General features: G+C 33.0%; 1 protein-coding gene across 15 annotated transcripts in view; it reads right to left on the reverse strand.

Moving 5' to 3' along the window:
* The window catches only part of MIPOL1 (mirror-image polydactyly 1), a 333,916-nt gene that overhangs the window by 114,591 nt on the left and 196,284 nt on the right, over positions 1 to 23,041 (reverse strand). For all 15 annotated transcript variants that reach the window (XR_014242314.1, XM_082384153.1, XM_082384149.1 and 12 more), the window contains one exon: positions 14,809 to 14,903. Coding sequence is in view for 14 of the 15 variants with exons in the window: in XM_082384153.1 (XP_082240279.1) it covers positions 14,809 to 14,903 (95 nt within the window). In the remaining variant the exon portion in view is untranslated. The remainder of the gene's footprint in view (positions 1 to 14,808; positions 14,904 to 23,041) is intronic.

The following is a 23,041-nucleotide window of genomic DNA, read 5'->3' on the forward strand; positions in this document are numbered from 1 at the left end:
ATTTTAGTTTTTACCTTTTACCAGCTGTGAGGAATATGAAAGAAGCTAAGAATTAGTGTTAATATACAGATCAAGAACAATGAGAGAAGGAGTACATAATGCAGGAATTAATAGTATAATACATAGTATAAGAAACTGGCATAGAATTATTAAGTAAAATACTTTTGAAAAAAAAGTACTGTATAGCTAGTCACAGGAAAAAAGTTTAGAATTATACATTCCAAAATATCATGAAAATAGTAGTGGAACTAAAGCTCACTTCTATTTTTGTAATTTTGCATTTTCTACTATAAATATTATAAATAAATTTTGCTTGGATGACTAAAACGTTATAAAATACTTTCTTTGCACAAAATAGATAGCATGCACTTATTGCTTTTTTCTTTCATAGGCTGACTTACAATCTGTTTCTAATTTCACAAAATTATTGATGAATATCATATAATAACCTATAAAAAGGAACAGGTGAAGACTGAAGTGAATGATGTATGTTCTAAAAAATTAGACATTCTCTCTCTCTGTATATATATATACACACACACACATACATACACACATATTATAAGTATAAAAAATGGTAACTTGAAAAGTTCATTCAATGCTAACTACCTCATGAGATGAAGATGCAATTAGCAAAATTCTCACTGTGGAAACTCTACAGAACAAAGAAACCAGTTTTTCAACAAATAAATTGTAACAAAAAAAATAAAGGTGTAGTGGAAACATACAGATTAAAAAATATGTATCAACCAACTGCAATGTGTAGACCTTATTTAAATCATTAAAACAAATAAATTAGTAAGACATTACAACATAATGAGACAACTGAAAGTTTGAACTGTGGATATTTGAGGATATTAAGAAATTACTGTTAAATTGTTTCTAAGTGTTTTGATGGATTATAGTTATTTTTTAGAGATACATACTGTAATATTTATAGATGAAATTAAATGGTATATGAGATTTACTTTAAAATAATGCCAGAGAGTGTGCGCATGTGCATGAAGGTGTGGATGGAACCAGGCTGACCAGGAGTTGATAGTTCTGGAGGCAAGTGATGGGAACATGTGAAACTCATTCTTTCTTCTTTACATATATTCAAAATTTAAAAATTCATTTAAGCTTTCAAAATGCTTTAAACTTTATGTAAATTAGAAAGTATATTTCTTTTGAGTATAAATTTTATTTTTAATGTTTTTAAGAAAAAGTTCCAGATTCCCAAGGCTCTGTTTCCCTAGGGAATACAGAATCAAAACTGAATGCAAGCAAGTTGCAGGGAAAAGTATATAGTAAAATCCCATGTATATGAAATACCAAATTTATGTATTTTATGTGTATATACATGCCTAGGAAAAGGTAGAAGAATAAATTTTAAAATGCTAAAAAAAAAACAAAAACAAACCAACAACTGGATGCACGTTAGCATTCAAATTTCTGCAACTTTCTCTCAATTCCATAGTGTAACACAGTATGTTCATTACAACTTCTTCATTTTTGCTTTTACTGTTCTAGGCTAGAATGCCCTTCTTCCTCCTCCTCTCTTTCTTTCAGAATCCTGTTTGTTCATACCTCAATTCCCAAGCATTCCATAAAACTCTGTTTATTTCAGTCTGCAATAATTTCTCCCTTCTGTAACTTTCTATGGCAATGCCAAATTATTTTATTTAACAGCATATAATCTTATATGCTCATTTTGAGCATACATTTTCTTTCTTTCTACTTAATTATAATTTATTTGAGGGTAATAATTGTACCTTACCCTTTGTTACTCTATTTTCTATAAAAGACTACACAATTCTTTGCATAGAGTAGGCTCTTAATAAATTCATATAGTACTGAAAATGGCTATTTGGTTAATGATTAGTTCTAAACATAGTTAATGTTATGTTAGTGATTGTGCTAGGGCACTGATAAAATAACAATACCACAACATACAAATAAAAATAAATGATTGTGGGGATAAAATTACTTTCAAGCATAGTATTTACCTTTGTTGTCTGACATATGATACAATGCTAGAGCTTAAAGGTTCTTAAAAAAAAGTTCAGAGGTAGTCTATAAATTCAGACACTGACTGCGGTTGTAATTCATATAGTTTGGCTGAACACAAAGACTGTTGAACTCCAAAGCAGGTCAGGTTCTTTTATCATTTTAATATGTTTTTAACATGGTCTCAGAGGTGTGTTTTATGTGATAAACATATCAAGCATATCCAAATCAGGAAAATAATGCTGAAGTACCAGTTTTGCCTTAGCATTATTTATGAGAGAGGCAGGGGTCGGGGAAGCTGTCTAGCAGATAGAGTAAAAGGCCCAAGTATAAGACAGGTTAGGTAATATTTATACTTCTGTTACTGGCCCTGATGTGACCTAGAGCATGTTAGTTTATAGCTCTGTGTTTCAGTTTCCTCATCTGTGAAAAGGGATAATACCTCACAAGGATGTTGAAGAAGATAAATGTTTGTACTGAACTACAAGATACAAGATAGAATAAGGAACATAACTTTAAAATTACATCCTTATTATTTTCTGGGGTAGACTTTAAAACAAAAAACATGGTATATTTTGAATGTGTACTCTATGAAAAATATATTTTTCATAGAGTAGAAAAAATTGAAGAATTATTAAATTTCTAATTCTCAATAGATTTCTGAACATTAAAATTTTCCTGTGTGAAAAACAACACCTGAAAATAAACTGTTAATCAAAAAGGGCCAAATCTAAGTTGAAGCACATCACTTTGACTAAATATTTTTCTAACTGTCCCGTAACAAGAAAAATATTAACCCTCTAATTCCAGTGAGAACTTGTTCCCAAAGAAAAATCAAACGATTCTGTATTGCAGTCACAATATTGTATTTTGAGCCAAAAACACTAAAAACATTTGAAATGCATTAATAGAATCTCAAAGAAAAGCGAATGATACATCAGTATAAACTCAGCATAGGCATTATAACAACAATGGTTCACACTTATTAAATACCTAAGTCTGTACTCCGGTACGGTACAAATCATTTGACACACATTATTTCATTTGATTTTTCTCAAAAATAATATGATGCAGATATTAGTACAATTCCAATTTTACAGGTCAGGAAATTGAGGCTTAGAGAGGTTAATTACCTATCAAAGGTCACCTCAGCTAGGAAGTCAGAATCTACACCATCTGTCTTACTACAGCGTTAGCTAGGAATTAAAACACTATGTTGTACCAACAGAATGACTGCAAAACAAAAATTTTTACTAATAAAAAGATAAAGACCCAATTAAGACAGATTTAGAAATAAGTGAAGTTTTCTTTATATAAATTATAACTTAAGTCTGTTTATGTCACCTTTTAATCATGTTACTAATTATAAACCAAAAACAAATATCTATTAAAAATCAAGTCAGAGAATAACACTTGACTTCTTGGTTTCACTTAGTTTTCAGGTGATAGAAGTTTTCAGGTGACAGAGTACAATAAGTGGATGAGTGATTATTTCAATTTTGAATCATATACAACAAAACGAAACAAATAAACAAAGAACAAATGAAACCAAACTAGAGTTAGAAAACGTATACATCTCAGTTACGAGCCAACAGTGTGTCCAACTTTCCAGATCAAAATCTCAATTCTCACATCTTTTCATATAATTGATGTTTTAGAAAATTTTTATGTTTTACAGTTCAGATCAGTTAACCAAGCTTGACAAGACAACTAAACTTTCTACGGATTAAAGCAAATTAAAATATTTATCAGCTCAGTAAAGTCTAATAAAACTAAACTAAAAAAATACCTAGGCTTTTGAATTTCTTCATTGTTTCATGAAATAACAGAATATTGTTTATTTCTGATCTAATCTGAACCAGTTATTTGGGGAAATACTGGAACTATAATAGTAGAATACTGACAATCACAAAACCCTTAAAAAACCCAACGGGAACAAGATATACTGCATAACAACATTTAAAACTTAACTAAAGAAAACAGTAAATTAAACCCTAATAAATTCTGAAGTTTCATAAATACCTGAGGTCTGAAATAGCAAGGGGAAAAAATATTTTAATATTGACCTGAGTTCATAAAACACATTTTTGTTTGGAAATACAAGAAAAACATTCAATTAAGTCTTTTTTGACCTTTGCAAACTTTTGGAACATCACCTTAAACTTCAGAGAACAACTACTTCATGATTTAAAGAGTGAAGACTCTAACTGCTTCACAGATAATTGAGACTGGAATATTTACACATTTAAATGCTCAACTGCAGGTAAACATTTGTCCTTTTGGGAGAGGCCCAGGTGGAAGGGCCCCACGGCAAAAAGACAATGTTAAGTCCCGGATATCTGACCGTACTGCCAGTGCCACCCAGTCTTAAAAATATTGCTGGATCATCATTATCATCCTCAGTCAATATTTACTAAGCTCTTTATGACAGCAGTGGCATTAGAAAGTTTATAAAAATCAAGAGTAGCTCAAAGATTTCAGTTTATTGTATCTTGGTCTGTAAGTTAACTTTGATATTTATTTTTTTTTGCAATTAATGAATCAATGTTTCTGAACAAAGGTCTTTATTATTAGCTATTATTTCCATTTATTTTAAATATTTTAAACTAGTTTAGATTCAATAAAACTTTAATACATTTAATAATGTATATACATCATATGCAGAAAGAGAAAACATTTATGATGCAAACATGCTAAATAAATCTATTTGTACTGAGTGAAATCTCTTGAAATATGAAGGAATTTTCTCCTTTCATTGTCATTTCTGGCCATAACTAATGTTCATAGGATTGAAGTTTTGTTTTGTTTTGTTTTGTTTTCATACTATGTCATAATATTGACATTCAGTCCAGTAGGGATTGAAGTTTTTAAAAAGGCACCCTTTTCCTCACTAACCTGTCATGGGCCCCCACTTCTACCAAGTGACAGAAGAATGTTATGATTAACACTTCTTTTAAAGTTTCTAATATTTTTCTTAACATTTCATTTTTTAAAGTGCTTGAATTTCTGAAATGTAAAGTACTTTGAAAAGTAGTTTAAAATATTCGTCAAACTTAAAACATAAATGAGGTTATCATTTATAGGCATCTATTTCATAAGGTAAGTGAATCTACTTTGGATTATCATTCCCTTATATATCTGATTGTGTTGTAAAGCACAACACTAATAAAATATATTAAAGAGATGAACTTCACTGATATAAATATATTATACACACACATATGTAGACATTACAGACCTATTTTTCATAGAAGCTTATTTTCTTCTAGGCATCAAATTTAATTTGTGCAGGTTATTATGAATAAAGGCATTAAAACTTGCAAACTCATTTTTATATAAAAGTAATGTATACACATAAAAAATTCAAACACTTGATTAGGTTATGAACGCAAGTTAAAATTTCCTCTCCTCTCATTCACCACACATATAATAAACCTAACTTCTAGACATAGTTCCACTTCCCAGAACACCTGCTGTTGAGTTTCTGATGTATCAGAAAAAGTTTTATTGACCATTAAGGATGCACCAAGCACGGATTCAGGTATAAGATGCAATGGTAAATAAACAAAATCCTGGTCCTTGCAGAATTTAGTTTCTCAAGGATAATCCACAAATATAGTATAGTGTCATGTAGGCTTATTTCCATTATTAATGAATTATTAATTTCCATTATTAAGAAAAATAAAGGAGAGTAACAAATAGAGTGATGCAGTGAGGAGGTAGGTTATTTTAGACAGTGCGGTCAGGGACATTTAAGCAGAAAGTGGAGCAAAGTGAGAAGATGACTTGTGACACTGGGGAGGTGGGTGGGAGGTAGATCACTCCAAGCAGAGAAAAAAAAGTCAAGGCCCTGTGATGGGAGCATTCTTAGAATGTTTGAGATAATAAGGGAGCTGGTGTGGCTGGAGTGAAGCAAGAGTAGACACATGATAAGAAATGAGGTTAGAGAGGTAGCCAGGGGCCAGTGCATAGTTATATGTGTACAAATGCTTCTTTTATAATTAAATAAGAACACAACATACATCAGGGGGTCACAAATGTAAATGCTTATATGATTAAGGCAGTTGATGTTAAATGCATGAAGTAGACAGGATGGAAAATGTGGTAAAATGGTAAATGCATGCCCCTTTTAGAGAAGGTAGCTTCTACAAAGCCTCAGCTAATTGCTGAGATACACAGGTGTGATGGTTAATTTTATTTTATGTGTCAACAATGGCTAGGCTATGGTGTCTGCGTGTTTGTTCAAACACCAGTCTAGATGCGGCTGCAAATGTATTTTTTAGATATGATTAATATTTAGATCAGTAGGCTTTGAGGAAAGCAGATTACTGTCCATAATATGGATGGGCCTCATCCAATCAGTTGAAGGCTTTAAGAGAAAGACTGAGATCTCCCGAGGAAGAAGGAATTCTGCATCTTGGAACTCCCAACTGCAACATCAGCTCTTTCCTGGTTCTCCAGCCTGCTGGCTTGTCCTGCAGATTTTAGACTTACCAGCCCTCACAAATGTATGAGTCAATTCCTTAAACTAAATCTCTCTCCCTGTATATACACAGTCTATTGGTTCTGTTTCTCTGGAGAACCCTAATACACATGCCATGCTAAGGGTCCCCACAGTGGGCAGATCTTCCAGTGTTTTTTTTTTTCACTATAAGAAACAATATTGCAAATGAACATGGGATAATGATACTGTTTCCTAAGCATTTTTTTTTAATCCTAAATTTCAAGAAAGGTAAAATCCAAACAAATGTTTCTGATAATGATTTTCAAATCTGAACACTGTTGGCCTGAAAAAAAAAAAAGAAACTTTGTTGGCAGATGATACTTTCTTTATCATATGGAGACCTCATCTTGCCCCACACCCCTGCAACTGACTAATTGAAATGGCGAAGTAAGTCCATGTTATCTCCAATCATTTACTCATCATTGTTCTTATTATGTGTATTACATAGACTACCACTCTGCAGAAGAAACTTTTAATCTGAAGAAACTTTCAATCTAGTGTTAAATTTGATTATTTATTCACTTGTTTGGCAAATATTTACTGAAGGCCTATTATATATAAAGAATAGAAGCCCTAGCAGGGAAATGAAGAGAAATACTCATACAACTATTACATAGGTAAGCATGAGGTATGTATTGTGAGAGAGCACTGTGAATAATTATGGTAGTTAATTTTAGGTAGAATGAGATCACTTCTGGTTGAGAAGATCAGAAAAAGATTACCAGAATAGTTAGTACTTATTGTGTTCTAAAGGCTCAATAAGAATCTGATAGGTTAGAGATGGAGTATTCCAGGGGGAATAAGGTGACATAAAAGAAAGCACTGAAGTGGGAAATTTGGGGGGGGGGCGGTGTGTGTCTAGGAAAGAGCGAACAACTCATTTTGAGAGTGCAAGTAATAGTTGATTTAGTATAATGAATATTTGTTGAGTGCCTACTATATGTAAGGCAGTGTACTAGCATCAGTGACACAAATATGAATGAAACCAGAAGGTAAAAAGATGATTAGTGGAATACTAAATCAGAAAAAGAGGTGGCAAAAAAAAAAAAAAAAGAGGTAGCGGCAATATCTAGAGTTCATGAGTGTTAGGTTAAAGAGTTTGGAATTTATTGTACAGGTAATGTGGTATTACTAAATACTGTTGATGGCCGATTGAGAGGTTGAAAATAACGTTTCAGGCATCTTAAGAGGAGTAAGGAATGGAGACAAGTAGATGAAGTAGCTAGAAAAGCCTGGGCATGAAAATATACAAGTCTGGTCTAAGGCAGGAACTTTGCAAAAGAAGGAGACATTGCAAGGAAAAATCTAGCAAAATTTGGTTACTAATTAAATTTGTAAAAAGGAACAAATCAAAGATTACCTATGTAGAAGGCAACAGGCATCTGTGGAACTATAATAATAGTGCCAAGAACAAGGGAAACACTTTACTTTTTTGTTTAACAAAATATAAAACTAAATTTTTCTCAAGCTGATAAAAATAATGTCAATAGATGGCAAACTCCAGGATCTATAATTGGCAAGCCCATTCTAACTTTGGACCTTTTGCTAACCACAATGATTAAATGGCAAAATATTTTATTAAATGTTTTTAAAAGAGAAAGCTGGGTCATTTTATACAATAAAAAAGAGCACTTGAGAGCTATACATTTTGAATTTTAGTCTTATTCTTATAACTTACTGTTAAAATAAGGCATAGAAAATAGTGAAACTCAGTAATGCAAAAAAAAATGTCCTTCTGGATACAAAGTCATAGAAGACATAAAATATTTTGTTAGAAATAGCCTCTGTAGTAATTTAATTGTTGTCTTATATGTCAATAAAGCAAAAACTTTTAGAGTATTTTGATCAATGATACTATTAATATATTTCCTTTGCACAGTACTTTACAGTTTTCAAAAAACATTCAACTAAATCATATCCCTGATTTTCATAATAAGCAGCTCAGATATTATTTGTTCACAGGTGAAGTAACTGACATACAGGTGCAACTCATTGGTATAAGAAGATAGTTCTTGATTCTAAACATCACTAAACAAAAAACTTAATCTGCCTCATATAAAAGGGTTATAAATTTCACAGAATGTTAGAACCAGAGAAAGCCTCAAGTCCAAGTTAAAGAAATTGAAACCTAGAAAGCTTGCAGCTTGCCTACATTAAAAAAAAATCTGATCAATGGGAAAGATGGAAGAATTCAGGTACTCTTTTGTTCTTTTTATTACTGCTTTGACAGCATGGTACCTTGACACAGCTCCACGATAGTCCCTATAGAAAATATATATATGACAAAATGTTTATGTCTTTGGGCAGTCCAGTTAGCACAACTGATTAGAACATAGAACTAAGAGGTCAGACAATGGAATATTACTCAGCCATAAAAAGAAATGAAATGGAGGTATTTGTAATGAGGTGGATGGAGTTAGAGTCTGTCATACAGAGTGAAGTAAGTCAGAAAGAGAAAAACAAATACAGTATGCTAACACATATATACGGAATCTAAGGAAAAAAAAAAAAAAGGCCATGAAGAACCTAGTGGCAAGACGGGAATAAAGACACAGACCTACTAGAGAATGGACTTGAGGATATGGGGAGGGGGTGGGGTGAGATGTGACAGGGTGAGAGAGTGTCATGGACATATATACACTACCAAATGTAAAATAGATAGCTAGTGGGAAGCAGCCGCATAGCACAGGGAGATCAGCTCAGTGCTTTGTGACCACCTAGAGGGGTGGGATGGGGAGGGTGGGAGGGAGGGAGATGCAAGAGGGAAGAGATATGGGAACATATTGTATATGTATAACTGATTAACTTTGTTATAAAGCAGAAGCTAACACACCATTGTAAGGCAATTATACTTCAATAAAGATGTTTAAAAAAAAAAAAAAAAGAACTAAGAGGTCAGGATCGAGTGTTCAACCCCTCTTGATGAGGGATTTGCATTGAGAAAAATGTTGCTTCATGGCTAGAGTTGCATGCTATCATCACTGCTGATTGTCTTATTGATGCGTAGTTCTGACTAAAAGAACACATAGTTGAATGAAAAACTATCACCGTCACACACACAAAAACAAACCCAACCAGTTCCTAGTGACAGTCAGTAATATTTCTGATTGCTAAGGATAACATATATACAGACAAAAAAATGGACATAAGAAGTAAAAAAGACCCACACTAAATAAAATTTATAAAAAGAATGTAGAAAATAAGCACTTCATCCTCTTTTTGAGTATATTTTACATGGCTTCTATCTTTATGGCTTCTGTGACTCTGAAATGTAGTATATCATGAACCCAGTAAGTAGGATTTATTTTTAGTCCTGTATTCACTATGCCAAACACTTAACTATTCTATTTAATTATTTTAAAAAATACTATTACAATTATAGGAAACGTATCACCTTAAAATATGAAGCACACTATTCAATATTTTTGGTCTAGAATGCAAAATTTACCATGTTCTGAAAGGCATCACAACTTCTCACTTGGAATTACACAAAACATAAAAAAAATTTAAAACATGATCTGCTACTATTACAAATATATTAAATCCTAGTCTACTGGCACCAAACAACAGGATCTAATTCTTATCTACACAGTTGAATTTATACTTTCTGTAAGCAAAAGGAAATATAAGGAAGCACTATAAAATCAGCAAACATTGAAACTTAGGCTTTCTCTCGATTAGAAAAGAGTTTGTTATTATTATGCCTCCTGAGCTTAGGAATGCAGCACTACAGGTTTAAAGAACAGGAAAAGATCATTACTAAATACAAATCTAACTCTTAAAAGTTTAAGATTCTTCCCTGATGAAACTGTTTAGACTAATGAAGCTGTTGCAAATGAATTCAGCATTCGGCACAAAGGAGGTACTAAGATTTTAGTAATATGTAAAATTTATTTTAAAGCTTCACATTGCTATTCCTCTCCTGCTATCCTTTCTGCTTTAATGTGAAAGAGCCATCAGTTATAATGGTAAGTTTAGTATCCCTACCCATTCACCTCACTTGCCTCTGTCTCTAAGTGTGCCAAAGGACACAAAAGGCCAACATTTCCTTTTCTTAGTATTCAAAGTCTTCTAAAACTCAAAGGAAACAAACAGAATAGAGAAACCTCGTAATATCAATATATACTTCCATATTCCTTATTTCCATTCAGGGAAATGGAATGCTTATAATAACAGTAGCTCTTAGCATAACCCAGCAAAAGGAAATGATTTTTGGAAAAAAATTTAAAAAGAATAAGGTCAGTATCACTAATTGATAGAAGTAAAGGCAAATAAAATAAAATAGAATAAAAGTCATCAGCATATTTTAATCTGCTCCTAACACTAATAACTGATCACATATCCTCTTCTGCTTTGGCTGCTGGAAAGTCTGAAAGCCAGACTTATTCTTAAGGCTTATTCTTTCCCTGTTTCATGGTATACATGCAAGCTGACTTACTCCTGGCTCTAGCTTACTGTCCTATTCCTAGATTTTTCTCAGTGTATTTTTTCTTAATCATTGATGAACAACTTTCTTTGACATGACAAAATACACGTATGTATGTATATGTACATATATATTTGCATGTAAAACTGATTTGAATAACTGAAAGTGTATTTTTTCTTAAACTTTATTTAAAAAATCCATTATCTATGATGACATACATACAAACATGCAAACACACATGAAAATTACAGAATTAGTCTTGCTTTTCTTCACAATAAATATGGAACTTTTCCCTTGTCCTCTATAACAGAGGAAACTTTGAAGAAACAAAGGTAATATCTCTATGAATTTGTTGTGTTTCACGTATGGATTTGTAACCACCATCTATTCAGGTGTGTAAGAAATATTGTTTACTTTCACTTAAAGCAGAATCTGAGATTCCAGGAAATTTAAGCTTTGTTGTTTTGGGTAATTGTCTCTCCCTTCCTAGGATTCTACATCCCAGGGATCTTACTCCTGTTCCATTTAAAATAAATTTCTGTATATCCTCACAGAATGTTCTCTATACCTTAAAAAAAAAAAGGAACTATTAACTGTGAGCTTAAATTTATTAACATTCACAGCTATTCTTATCTCCTTCGCTCCTGTCTATAAGCACAAGGTGACCACCTTCCTGTTCAAGGCAAACCCTTCTGCAGATTCTCAACTGCATCTCTTTCTAAATTTGGGGGAATTCTGTTCTCTCTGTTGGCTCCTTCCTATGAGCCATGAACATGCTCAAGTGTCTGCCATTTTTCAAAATCAGAAAACAAAATCCTTAACCCACATTCCTTTCTTCTCAACTATCATTAACATCTTCCTTATTCAAGTTTATTCAAGGATCACTTTATAGTCCAAATTGCTATGCTTCTTTCCCTCAAATCACTCTTGAACTTACAAAAAAATGGCTTCTATACCTAATACTCTATTAAAACTACTCTTGTAGAGGTCACTAATGACCACCTAATTTCAAACAAAAAGGATACTTTTTGCCCTCATCTTACTTAACCATTCAGAAACATCTGACTTTTAAAAAAAAAAATCTCCATCCTTGGCTTCAGTGATATCATAGTTTTTGATTCTACTCTTACCTCACTGACTTCTTGTTGTAAAAATAAGTTTATCTTAACATTAGTTGAGCACTAACAACAAGCCAAATACTGTGCTAAGAGCTGTATATACTTAAAATAACTCTGTAAGATAGGTACTATAATTCTCATTTTACAAAAAAGAAATGGTCTTGGAGAGGTTCATTTATATAAGGTCACGCAAGGCAGGGCTGTCAACTGCAAATCCCTGTAGCTTAACGACATCATTAGCAGATTTTTTTTAAAAAAGTAGCAGTGAGAGGGGTCCTTGTGAAGCTTATCTTTGAGCCAATAATTGTTAACTCTTTATTTAGAAGAGGTTATTTAGCTCTGTTAGATTCATGTAGTTTAAAAAAAGTCTTTGAAAGATAACTGTTTAAGCTTCATAATTTTCAAAAATCTTTCAATAATCTTCCGCAATTCAGCAAAGAGGAGCATCAAGAATTGTTATCAAGGTTTGTTTTTCAGTAAGTAATGTCAATTCTTGCAAGGTTATCGCATTGCTCTCAGCATTCTCAGACACTGTCACTTTAACAACAGAGTACCTGCTGTCCTATCTCACAAGGACTGCAGGAGAGGTTTCCATAAAAACTCTCCCTATCAATGGGGTGAAACTACTACATACCATACTGCAATATCCAAGGTCTGGGCACAAATCACACATTATTCATAAGTCTTAATAAAGGGTTTAATAAATGCTTCTATTATACTACCAAGAAGCAACCCTAATTTAATGCAGCTAACTGAAGTGTGAATGTAAAATGGCAGCCTTCAAACTTGGCTGCACATGGGAATTTCTAAGGAGCCTGAAACACACTGATAGCTGAGTCTTACCCCAAGAGATTCTGAAGTAATTGGCCTGGGATGGGATGGGGATCAGGATTTTTTAGAGGCTCCTCAAGTGATTCTAATGCACAGTTACAGTTGAGAATTCACTGGTGTAAAACAAAGAGGAAAGACTGTTACATTTACTCTCTTAAAAAAAAAAAATGGATGGGATGTCTTCAACGGCTATCAGGGTTCTGCTTACCTATGTGCCTACTGATTCTAACTGCAAGCAAATGATTCGTCATCAAACAAACATACTTGGTATTCGATAACCATATTAGTTTCCTAGGGCTGCTGTGACAAAGTACCCAAACTATGGGGCTTAAAACAACAGAAATTTATTGTCTCACAGTTTCGGAGGCTACAAGTCCAAAATAAAGGTTTCTGCTGGGTTGTGTCCTCTTTGACAGCTGTAAGGGAGAATTCTTCCATGCCTCTTCTAGCTTTTGGTGTTTGCTGCCAATCCTTGGTATTCATGTGCTTGTAGATGCATCACTCCAGGCACAAGGCTGTCTTTACCCTGGGTCTTCATATAGTCTTCCCTCATGCTTGTGGCTCTGTGTCCAAATTTCTACTTTCTATAAAAACTTCAGTCATACTGGGTTAAAGCCCATGCTAATGACCTCATTTTAACTTGATTAGCTTTGTAAAGACCCTATTTCCAAATAAGATCACATTCTGAGGTACTAGGGGTTAAGACTTCAATATATTTTTTTGAGGGACCCAATTTAACCCATGACAATAACCAATTACTGTATATGTCAATAACATTGCTCCAAAACATGGGTTCTTCACATGAGGGTGGGGAAAAATTTTCATCTTTATTTTTCACTCTCATGTAAATACAGTATTTCCTACAATTATGAACACAGGCAACAAACTATAGTAGTATTATTAGTGGCTCTTGAGAGTTTGCGCCATAGAAACCACTGCTATTTTCATGTCCCATTTCAGTGTTTGCAGTTATCCTCAAAATACCATTTACAGTCATCACTACTTTGAAATTACAGTTTTTAATAGACTTGCTGTTAGATCTAGTTATTTAATTATTAATATATTAATAATGTATTAATAATGGCACATGTATTTTATTTCAGTAAAACTGATTTTGATTTAATTACATTTTATGCACTTATATTTTAAGAAGGGGATCAAATTTTAAAAAAATCTTTCAATAACCTACAGCTCCAGTTAGTGAATTCTTACATTTCAGACGAGGTTTTTAAAATCTTTGTGAGTATTAAAAAATATGCAGGGCATTGTACCTCACTTTTCAAACCTTTTTTTTTTTTAAACTATGATCCACTGTGAGAATATATATTTTAAATATAGCCCAAGACACAATCTTATTTCTCTCTCACACAACACAAAACTGAAACAAAAATATCACAAAACAATATTCACCCTTTCTGCACTCTGACATTTTCTATTCTATTTCTTTTCATTAAAAAATGCCAGTGTGATCTACTGAATTAATTTCACAACTACTCTTGGAGCATAAATTAAATAAGTCTTAAAAATCCTTTAGTGGCCTTCCTTTAGAAACTTCTCACACTATGATAGGTGAAAGGCTATTATTACTGCTTTTCATGTACTATTTAAAAAATGTACACCATCATTTTAGAGGTGCCATTTAGATGAGCAAATTATTCAAGAGCTAAGCAGGTGCCATTTAGACAACTAGTTAAGAGTTATGTAAATTTTATAATTCCCATTTTATAATGGGAGTCTAAACTTATACTTTACCAAATGCAGGAAGGAAAAAAGGTACAATAATTAATATTTTATGCCTGAATCATTTTGAAACTACACAAATGTCTTAAGTGAATAATGTTTAATTTCATTGAGGTATTTCCTCATTCACCACTATAAAATTAGGTAGAAACATTTCCCAAACTAACATTTATTTATGCCTAGGATAAAAAGAATTTTACCTGTAGTAAACTCGAAGTGTCTGGATTTCTTCTTCCAGTTTTTTGTATTGTTGAACTGCAGTTTCTCTGGCTTGTTGCATAGCTAACAACTTTGCCTGCAATTAATTAATATTTTAAGAAATTTAATATTGGTTTAGTACATTAAAATACAGTACTATAGTATGAATAGAAGTCTTTAATTTCTGGGAGTTTAAAACCTATCATATTTTTAGTAGTGGTTCATAATTTCCCACAAAATAATCCAATTATATTAATAACAGAAATACTAAAGACATGAACATATTAAATTTACCAACTTTGCTCATTACTAAACTTCAACCTTATTCATCTGTATCATCAGATATATGCCTTTCTGCAATGTTTAACTTTATACACAGAATTCAGAAAGTGGAACGTGGGTTCAGAGCATTATCTAGAGATAAGCACAGTGGGTGTTTCACATATAAATTTTATGTGGCTCCACTGCCTGATTGCTAGATTTTCTTTTAACTTTATTAATAGAAACTCAGAAAATTCTAAATATGTTAAGCCATCTTTGATATTTAACATGAAAAAAAATACACAAGACTACAACCTGATTCTTACAGATATGATTTAACCTCTTCAATTCCTTTTCTGCAGAAAAAAAGAAAATCTCTAAAGGGAGAATGGCAGCAATCTTGAATGTTAGAAATATTTTATTCAAGGGATGTTATTGTTCATCTCTGCCTATAATACTCAAATTTTAAAGAGTCTTAATCAGTTTTTCAATAGGGTTCAAACTAGTAATTTTAAAAGAATTGCTACCTTCCAACCATCATTCCCACTGAATTTCAGGCATAGTCAAAAAGAGTTATCAACCCAACTTTTAAAGTATGGTACTGGTAAGTCAGATTTCAGTTTTGTTTATTCAAAGTTTAATTTCCATGAAAAGGCTATCTTTCACTTTAAATGGTGTTTGATAGATAACACAAAGCAAACTGGTATCACATACCTCACAAACTACACTAACTGTAATAATTAAAAAGTAATCAAAAGTTGGAGGCAGAAATTCACTAATTTTGCTGAAATCATATGACTTCACTGAAATTATTTTCTTGCATAAGAATGAAGTCACAAGACAAATTATGAAATCTGATCATAGGAAAATTAATGAGTGTAATATAAATGAACATTAGACAATGCCACTTTTCTATTTTAATAATGCAGAATTATAAAAGCATGTAGCAGTTTAGATCTTTGTATATAAAATTAGGCACTAAATTAATTAATTAGTTCTCTATCTGGGCTAGCAAATTCTAACAAAGAGTTACTTTTTAATTAAACTTAAGATGTTTGAGTGCTTGCTTCAACATGTCACATTCTAGAATTATAGATGAAACATTCTCAAAAATTATTAAAAAAGCATGTAAAGCTGGTTCTTGACGCCAATAATTAACAGCTTTGCCAGTTTTGAGTATACTATAATATGTGATTGAAATGGTAACTTGGAAGACCAGATACTCAATGTGACTAATAACAAATCAAAAAGAATTGCCCAAAAAAGGATATATCACATTCAACTTACAAAACATCAGACATCCTGTTGCATGCAATTTAAGAAATATCAAATATTTGACAGGTAACTGAGAATTTGCTAAATAAATATGTGACAATGTTAAATACCTTAGATGATTATTTTGAAGATTTTGTACCTGGTACTTCTGCAAAAAGCAAACCAAAACCCCCCCAAAAACCCAAACCAAGAAACAAAACCAACAGTGTTCTAGCAGGAAAAAGTCATAACAAAAATTCTGCCTAAGAAATTTCTGCAATGAAAATGAGATCGTGAGAACTGTACTTAAATTCCCGTGCTTTGGTAATAATGAATATTTCACTTCTCTTCCTATATTTAGTTGGCTACGAAGATTTGGTGTTGCTTCATAGCAATCCACTTAATTTATTAATTCCAAATGCCTAATCTTGTATCTAGGCCCTGGTGACTATGTTCAAAGTTATTATAAACTTTCTGGCGTTACAAGCTCCTTCCGCTACTTTATCAGATATACGCTTACCTGGTCAACTTTGCCACAGTGATCCTGTTCAGTCTTGGTGGCTAGGATGAACTTCCTTCCCCACTACCTCAGGTATATCTGATCTAGATCGTTCAAACAGAGTAGTCTATCCCACTAGGCCCAGAAGAAAACTGAATCTTGATGAGGTCATTTGTATCCTGGATCCCGGTACACCAGACAGATCTAGATCCATTTCTTGGACTTCCTGGGTACATAAATCTTTTTTTTTTTTTTTGGCTTAGGCTAGTTTGAGTTGGATTTATGGTATATGCAATGTAAGAAAATTTAACTAACTTAAATGTGCCACTTACGTCTACTGCATTTCCTACTTCCATTACTAATATCATATAATTCCATCACATTACAAGTCAAAAATATATTTCATCTCAAAAACAAAAAATTAGCAAACAACATACTTTTCCTGTTTCTCTGTCATCATATTTCCCATATTTCTGGTAATTACTTGTAAATTTCCCACCCCCAATCTTCAGTACTACAAATCTCCTTCTGAGATTTCCAGTTACCTGTTTGTTGTATATCCTTCCAGAAATAGCCTATACACATACAAGCATATATGTATATTTGCAACTAAATACATCTATTTACAATATTGATGGTACTCTTTACACACTGTTAAAAACCTTGTTTTAAATTTAAAAGAATTTTTGTTATTTTGCTTCCTATTAAAAAAGAAATCCTCCACCCCAACCCATATGTTGCACTCGCTAGCTGCATTCCCTTCCTTCCCTCCAACCCCCAAAGTGAAACACTTCCATGATTTTGGGTTCATCATTTTCAAGAATATTTTATACGTTTACTATGTAGTTATGTACTTACAGAAAATATATGTGATTGTTTACACATTTCTAAACTTTATATAAATGATACTCTACACATTCGCAGACAATTGCTTTTTTGGACAGTATTATGCTTTTGACTTTTATTTGTATTAATATGTTTATCCATTCTGATTATAGTACCATCACACGTTGTGAACATGTGCAGTACATTGAGATTATAGATATATTTGGACTTATTTTTACATGTTTTTCATATTTGGCATCCTTTTCCTTTGTTTCTTTTTTCCTCTACTTATACTGGATTAAAATATCTATATTCCCCTTTTTACTTACTATTTGGAATCTTTATATTTATATTCTACCTTGAAATTTTGGATAAACATACTTAAAAATATATTTTTGAGCAAAGCCTACAGTGAGTCAGAATTTCTATATACCGTTAGCCCTCAGTATCTGTGGGTTCCACATCCACAGTTACTTGATGGCCGACTAAGGGACCTAAACATCCACAGATTTTGCTATCTGTGGGGGTCCTAGAACCAATGCCCTCCAGATAACAAGGGGCGACTGTATGGACAACTGTATGCTAAACATTTTACACAAGTATAGCACTTTTTAAACTTGAATTTTTAGGCAAAAATTTTATTGAAGCAAAACATGCATCACATATGTAAGTATACACATGGATGAATTTTTTAGGCAGGCTTATTCAGTTATAATTTAGACAAAGTAAAAATTCACCCATTTCTGATGTACAGTTGTGTAAATTTTGAAAAATGTATAGAGTCATATAATAACAATCACAGTCAAGGTACAGAATATTTTCACTACCCCAAAATGTTCCTTCATGCAACACTGCAGTCAATGTCCTTCCTTTACATGCAGCCCCTGGCAACCACTGATGTGATTTTCACCCCTATAGGTTTCCGTTTTCTAGAACGCCATATAAATATCATATAGTAGGCAGCCTTTTGAATTTGGCTTCTTTTACTTAACGCTTTTAACATTCATTCATATTATTACATGTATCCGTAGTTCATTCCTTTATATCACTGAGCAATATTCCATGGCATGGATGTACAACAATGTGCATATTCATTCACCAGTTGATGAATATTTGGATTGTTTCCACCTTTTGGCAGTTTTAATAAAGCTGCAATAAACATCTGCATATTGATCATTTTGTGGAAATACGCTTTCATTTCTCTTACTTACATAAACACCAAGGACTGGAATTGCTGGGTCCCATGATAAGTGTGTGTGTTTATATACTTTAAAAGTTATGTATTCTATTAAGTTATATACATTATAAAGAAACTGCCAAATGTGCTGCCTAAATTGATAAAACTTAAAAACATCTGTGCTTCAGCAAGGGAAACCATAAACAAAATGAAAAGACAACCTACGGAATGGGAGAAAATATTTGCAGATGATGCAGCCGACAAGGGATTAATTTCCAAAATATACAAACAGTTCATACAACTCAGGAACAAAAAAGAACAATCCAGTCGAAAAATGGGCAGAAAAACTAAATATGCACTTCTCCAAAGAAGACATACAGATGGCCAACAGGCACATGAAAAGATGCTCAACATCGCTAATTATTAGAGAAATGCAAATCAAAACTACAATGAGATACCACCTCACAACAGTCAGAATGTCCATCATTAAAAAGTCTACAAATAACAAATGCTGGAGAGGGTGTGGAAAAAAGGGAATCCTCCTAGACTGTTGGTGGGAATGTACGCTGGTGCAGCCACTATGGACAATAATATGAGGTTCCTCTAAAAACTAAAAATAGAGTTGCCATATGATCCAGTAATTACACTCCTGGGCATATACCCAGACAAAACTATAATTCAAAAAGATACATGCACCCCTATGTTCATAGTAGCACTATTCACAATAGCCAAGACATGGAAACAACCTAAATGTCCACTGACAGATGAATGGGTAAAGAAGATACATATACACAATGGAATACTACTCAGTCATAAAAAAGAATGAAATAATGCCATTTTAGCATCATGGATGGAACTAGAGCTTATCATACTAAGTGAAGTAACTCAGAAAGAGAAAGACAAATACCATATGATATCATTTACATGTGGAATCTAAAATATGCCACAAATGAACTTATCTGTGAAACAGAAACAGACTCATAGACATAGAAAACAGACTGTGGTTACCAAGGGGGAGGTGGGTGGCGGAGGGATGGAGTGGGAGTTTGGGGTGAGCAGATGCAAACTATTATATATACAATAGATAAATAACAAGGTCTTAACTGTATAGCACAGGGAACTATTTTCAAAGTCCTGTGATAAATCATAATGGAAAAGAATATAAAAAAGAATGTATATATACATATGTATAACTGAATCATTTTGCTGTACAGCAGAAATTAACACAACACTGTAAATCAACTATACTTCAATAAAAAACAAAACAAGGGCTTCCGTGGTGGTACAGTGGTTAAGAATCTGCCTGCCAATGCAGGGGACACGGGTTTGAGCCCTGGTCCGGGAAGATCCCACATGCCGTGGAGCAACTAAGCCCGTGCGCCACAACTACTGAGCCTGCGCTCTAGAGCCCATGAGCCACAACTACTGAGCCTGCCGCGTGCCACAACTACTGAACCCCGTGTGCCTAAAGCCTGTGCTCCACAATAAGAGAAGCCCCCGCTTGCCACAACTAGAGAAAGCCCGCGTGCAGCAACGAAGACCCAACACAGCCAAAAATAAATAAATAAATTTATAAAAAACAAAACAAAACAAAAAGCATTTGTGGTTAACTATCAATACAATAGCAATGCCATTTGTTGAATGCTTTCTATGGGTTGGACATTGTACCAAGTACTTGAAATCCATTACTATAGTCTATCCTCACAATCAATCTATGAGATAGCTCCTAGTATCCCTATTTTACAGGTGATAAAACTGAGGTTCATGAACATTAAGCAACTTGTAAATATAACAGAGCTAGTGACTGACAGAACTCAAATACATATTCAAGCTTATTTGGTCCAAAATACATATTTCTCCCTTATACTTCAATATACAGCATTCTGGGATGTGTGTGTGTATGTGTGTGTGTTGTACCTTTTCTCTTTTTTTATTTCCAGTTTTATTAAGATATAATTGACATACAACATTGTATTAATTTTAGGTGTACAACATAATGATTTGGTGTATATACATATTGCAAAATAAATACCACAATAAGTTTAGTTAACATCCGTCACCTCACATGATTACAAATTTTTTTTCTTCTGATGAAAAGTTTTATGATTTACTCTCGTAGTAACTTTCAAATATATGATTCAGTATTGTTACTATGCTGTACATTATCACTTCTCCAGAACTTATTTACCTTAAATGACTGAAAAAAAATGTTGGTTAACTAATGTTAGGTTAACCTTTTAATTAAGTATCTCATTATTCCTAAACTATATCTATCTTCAGCAATGCCATCTAAATAGGACAACCATTCGTACTACTACTGGATTAGAAATGAACTACATCGTTTACTACTGGATTGGAAATGAACTACATCGTTTCCTTAGAATTTTACCTAGTAATGTGGAATGACAAAGAAAAGACTACACTATTCACATCACTGAACACTATTTGTTATGGATATTGTGGAGAAACCACTTTTATCTTACTTTAAAATCTTGTTATGTTTGTTTTTGAATGTGTTTTTAATAGTAATAGTCTGATACAGTTAAGCCTTCCTTTGGAACCTGCAAGACCATTAACAGAAATCTGTTTTTATCAGAGAACAGAGGCATTTGATTTTTTTTTTTTTAACATCTTTATTGGAGTATAATTGCTTTACAATGGTGTGTTAGTTTCTGCTTTATAACAAAGTGAATCAGCTATACATATACATATATCCCCATATCCCATCCCTCTTGCGTCTCCCTCCCACCCCTCCCTAACCCACCCCTCTAGGTGGTCACAAAGCACCCAGCTGATCTCTCAGTGCTACGCAACTGCTTCCCACTAGCTATGTATTTTACATTTGGTAGTATATATAAGTCCATAGGCATCTGATCTTATGTGTGATATCTGCTAAATAAAGAAACATATAGCACAAATTAAATCATGGAATCAAATAATGTTAGACCTGAAAAGGACCTCAGAGGTAATACAGTCCCCTACTTTTTTTAGGTGAGGAAACTTTTGCTAATACAACACGTTTAGGGAAACATTTGGAAATTGTTCAAGGTTTCATAGCTGGTTAGAAGGAAAGTTGGAACTAGAATACAACTATCTGGAAAATATTGCTTATTATTAACATGTAATTAACATGTGTGTTAATTGTTTTAATAGAAGTGTTTTACAGAGTAACCACAAGTATATAGACTGTGCTACATTATTAAACACATCTGTAAGATACCTTATTAGATGTTTTCAAACAATATGTCTAATTACACAATTGCTCAAACAATATGACTATAGCCATCCTAGTATTTGACTTTTGAACCTCAGAAGCATGTTAAGAACCTAGTAAAGAAACACTACGAAAGGATATCTAAAAAAATTAGAAGCTACTATATCAGAAAGATACAAATTACTGATTTCAATTACATTTCCCCTTCATAGGAAGACTGGGATTGTCCACCACAGTATATCACTACAGTGTATTGCTCTTCAAAGGTTATTCCTCAGAGGTTGTTATGTTTTGTCCTCATGTCATGTCTCTCAGACCAAGGATGATCAGGTTCTAGACTTAAAAGCAGTCATATATGCACTGTCTAGTGATCTATCATCTGACATGAGAGAGGAAAGAAATGGAAACAGAAATAAAAACATTCATAGGCAGACATTGGCCTATGAGCAGTGAGCAGAAACCATGAAACAAGAGAAAAGGAGGGTAGAGAGAAGTATGCAAGAAAGAGAGCATAGCACAGTGATTAAGAACAAACTTGGGTTTGACTTCCAGCAATTAGTTCTTTGAATTATTCTATGAATAACTGAACAGGTTAGGGCCACTGAACCTCAATTTTCTCTTTGATAAAATGGGGGTGATAATCATCATGTCTCAGGATGATTATACAATGATAAAATGAGATAACTTACCATACTATATAGCCAGATCAAAGTGAACAAATATATAAGCTGTACAATAGACACGATTGAAACTTTGATGTGAAATTATTGTGGAAATAACTTATGTCAGTAAGGAAGAGCATTGTATCAAGTAACAGGTCAATAAGGTGAGAAGGAATTGGGTTTAAAGTGTAAGTTCAAGCCATGTGGTTGTCTAAAGCATGGTTGTTAAGGACTATGATGATAGTAAATATTTTAGACTTGTGAGCCATAAAGATTCTGTTGTAACTACTCAATTATTGTTGTAAAGTGAAAGCAGCCATAGACAATATGTAAATGAACAAGC

Source organism: Balaenoptera borealis (genome assembly GCF_965194805.1).
Source record: "Balaenoptera borealis genome assembly, chromosome: 3".
Lineage (NCBI taxonomy): Eukaryota > Metazoa > Chordata > Mammalia > Artiodactyla > Balaenopteridae > Balaenoptera > Balaenoptera borealis.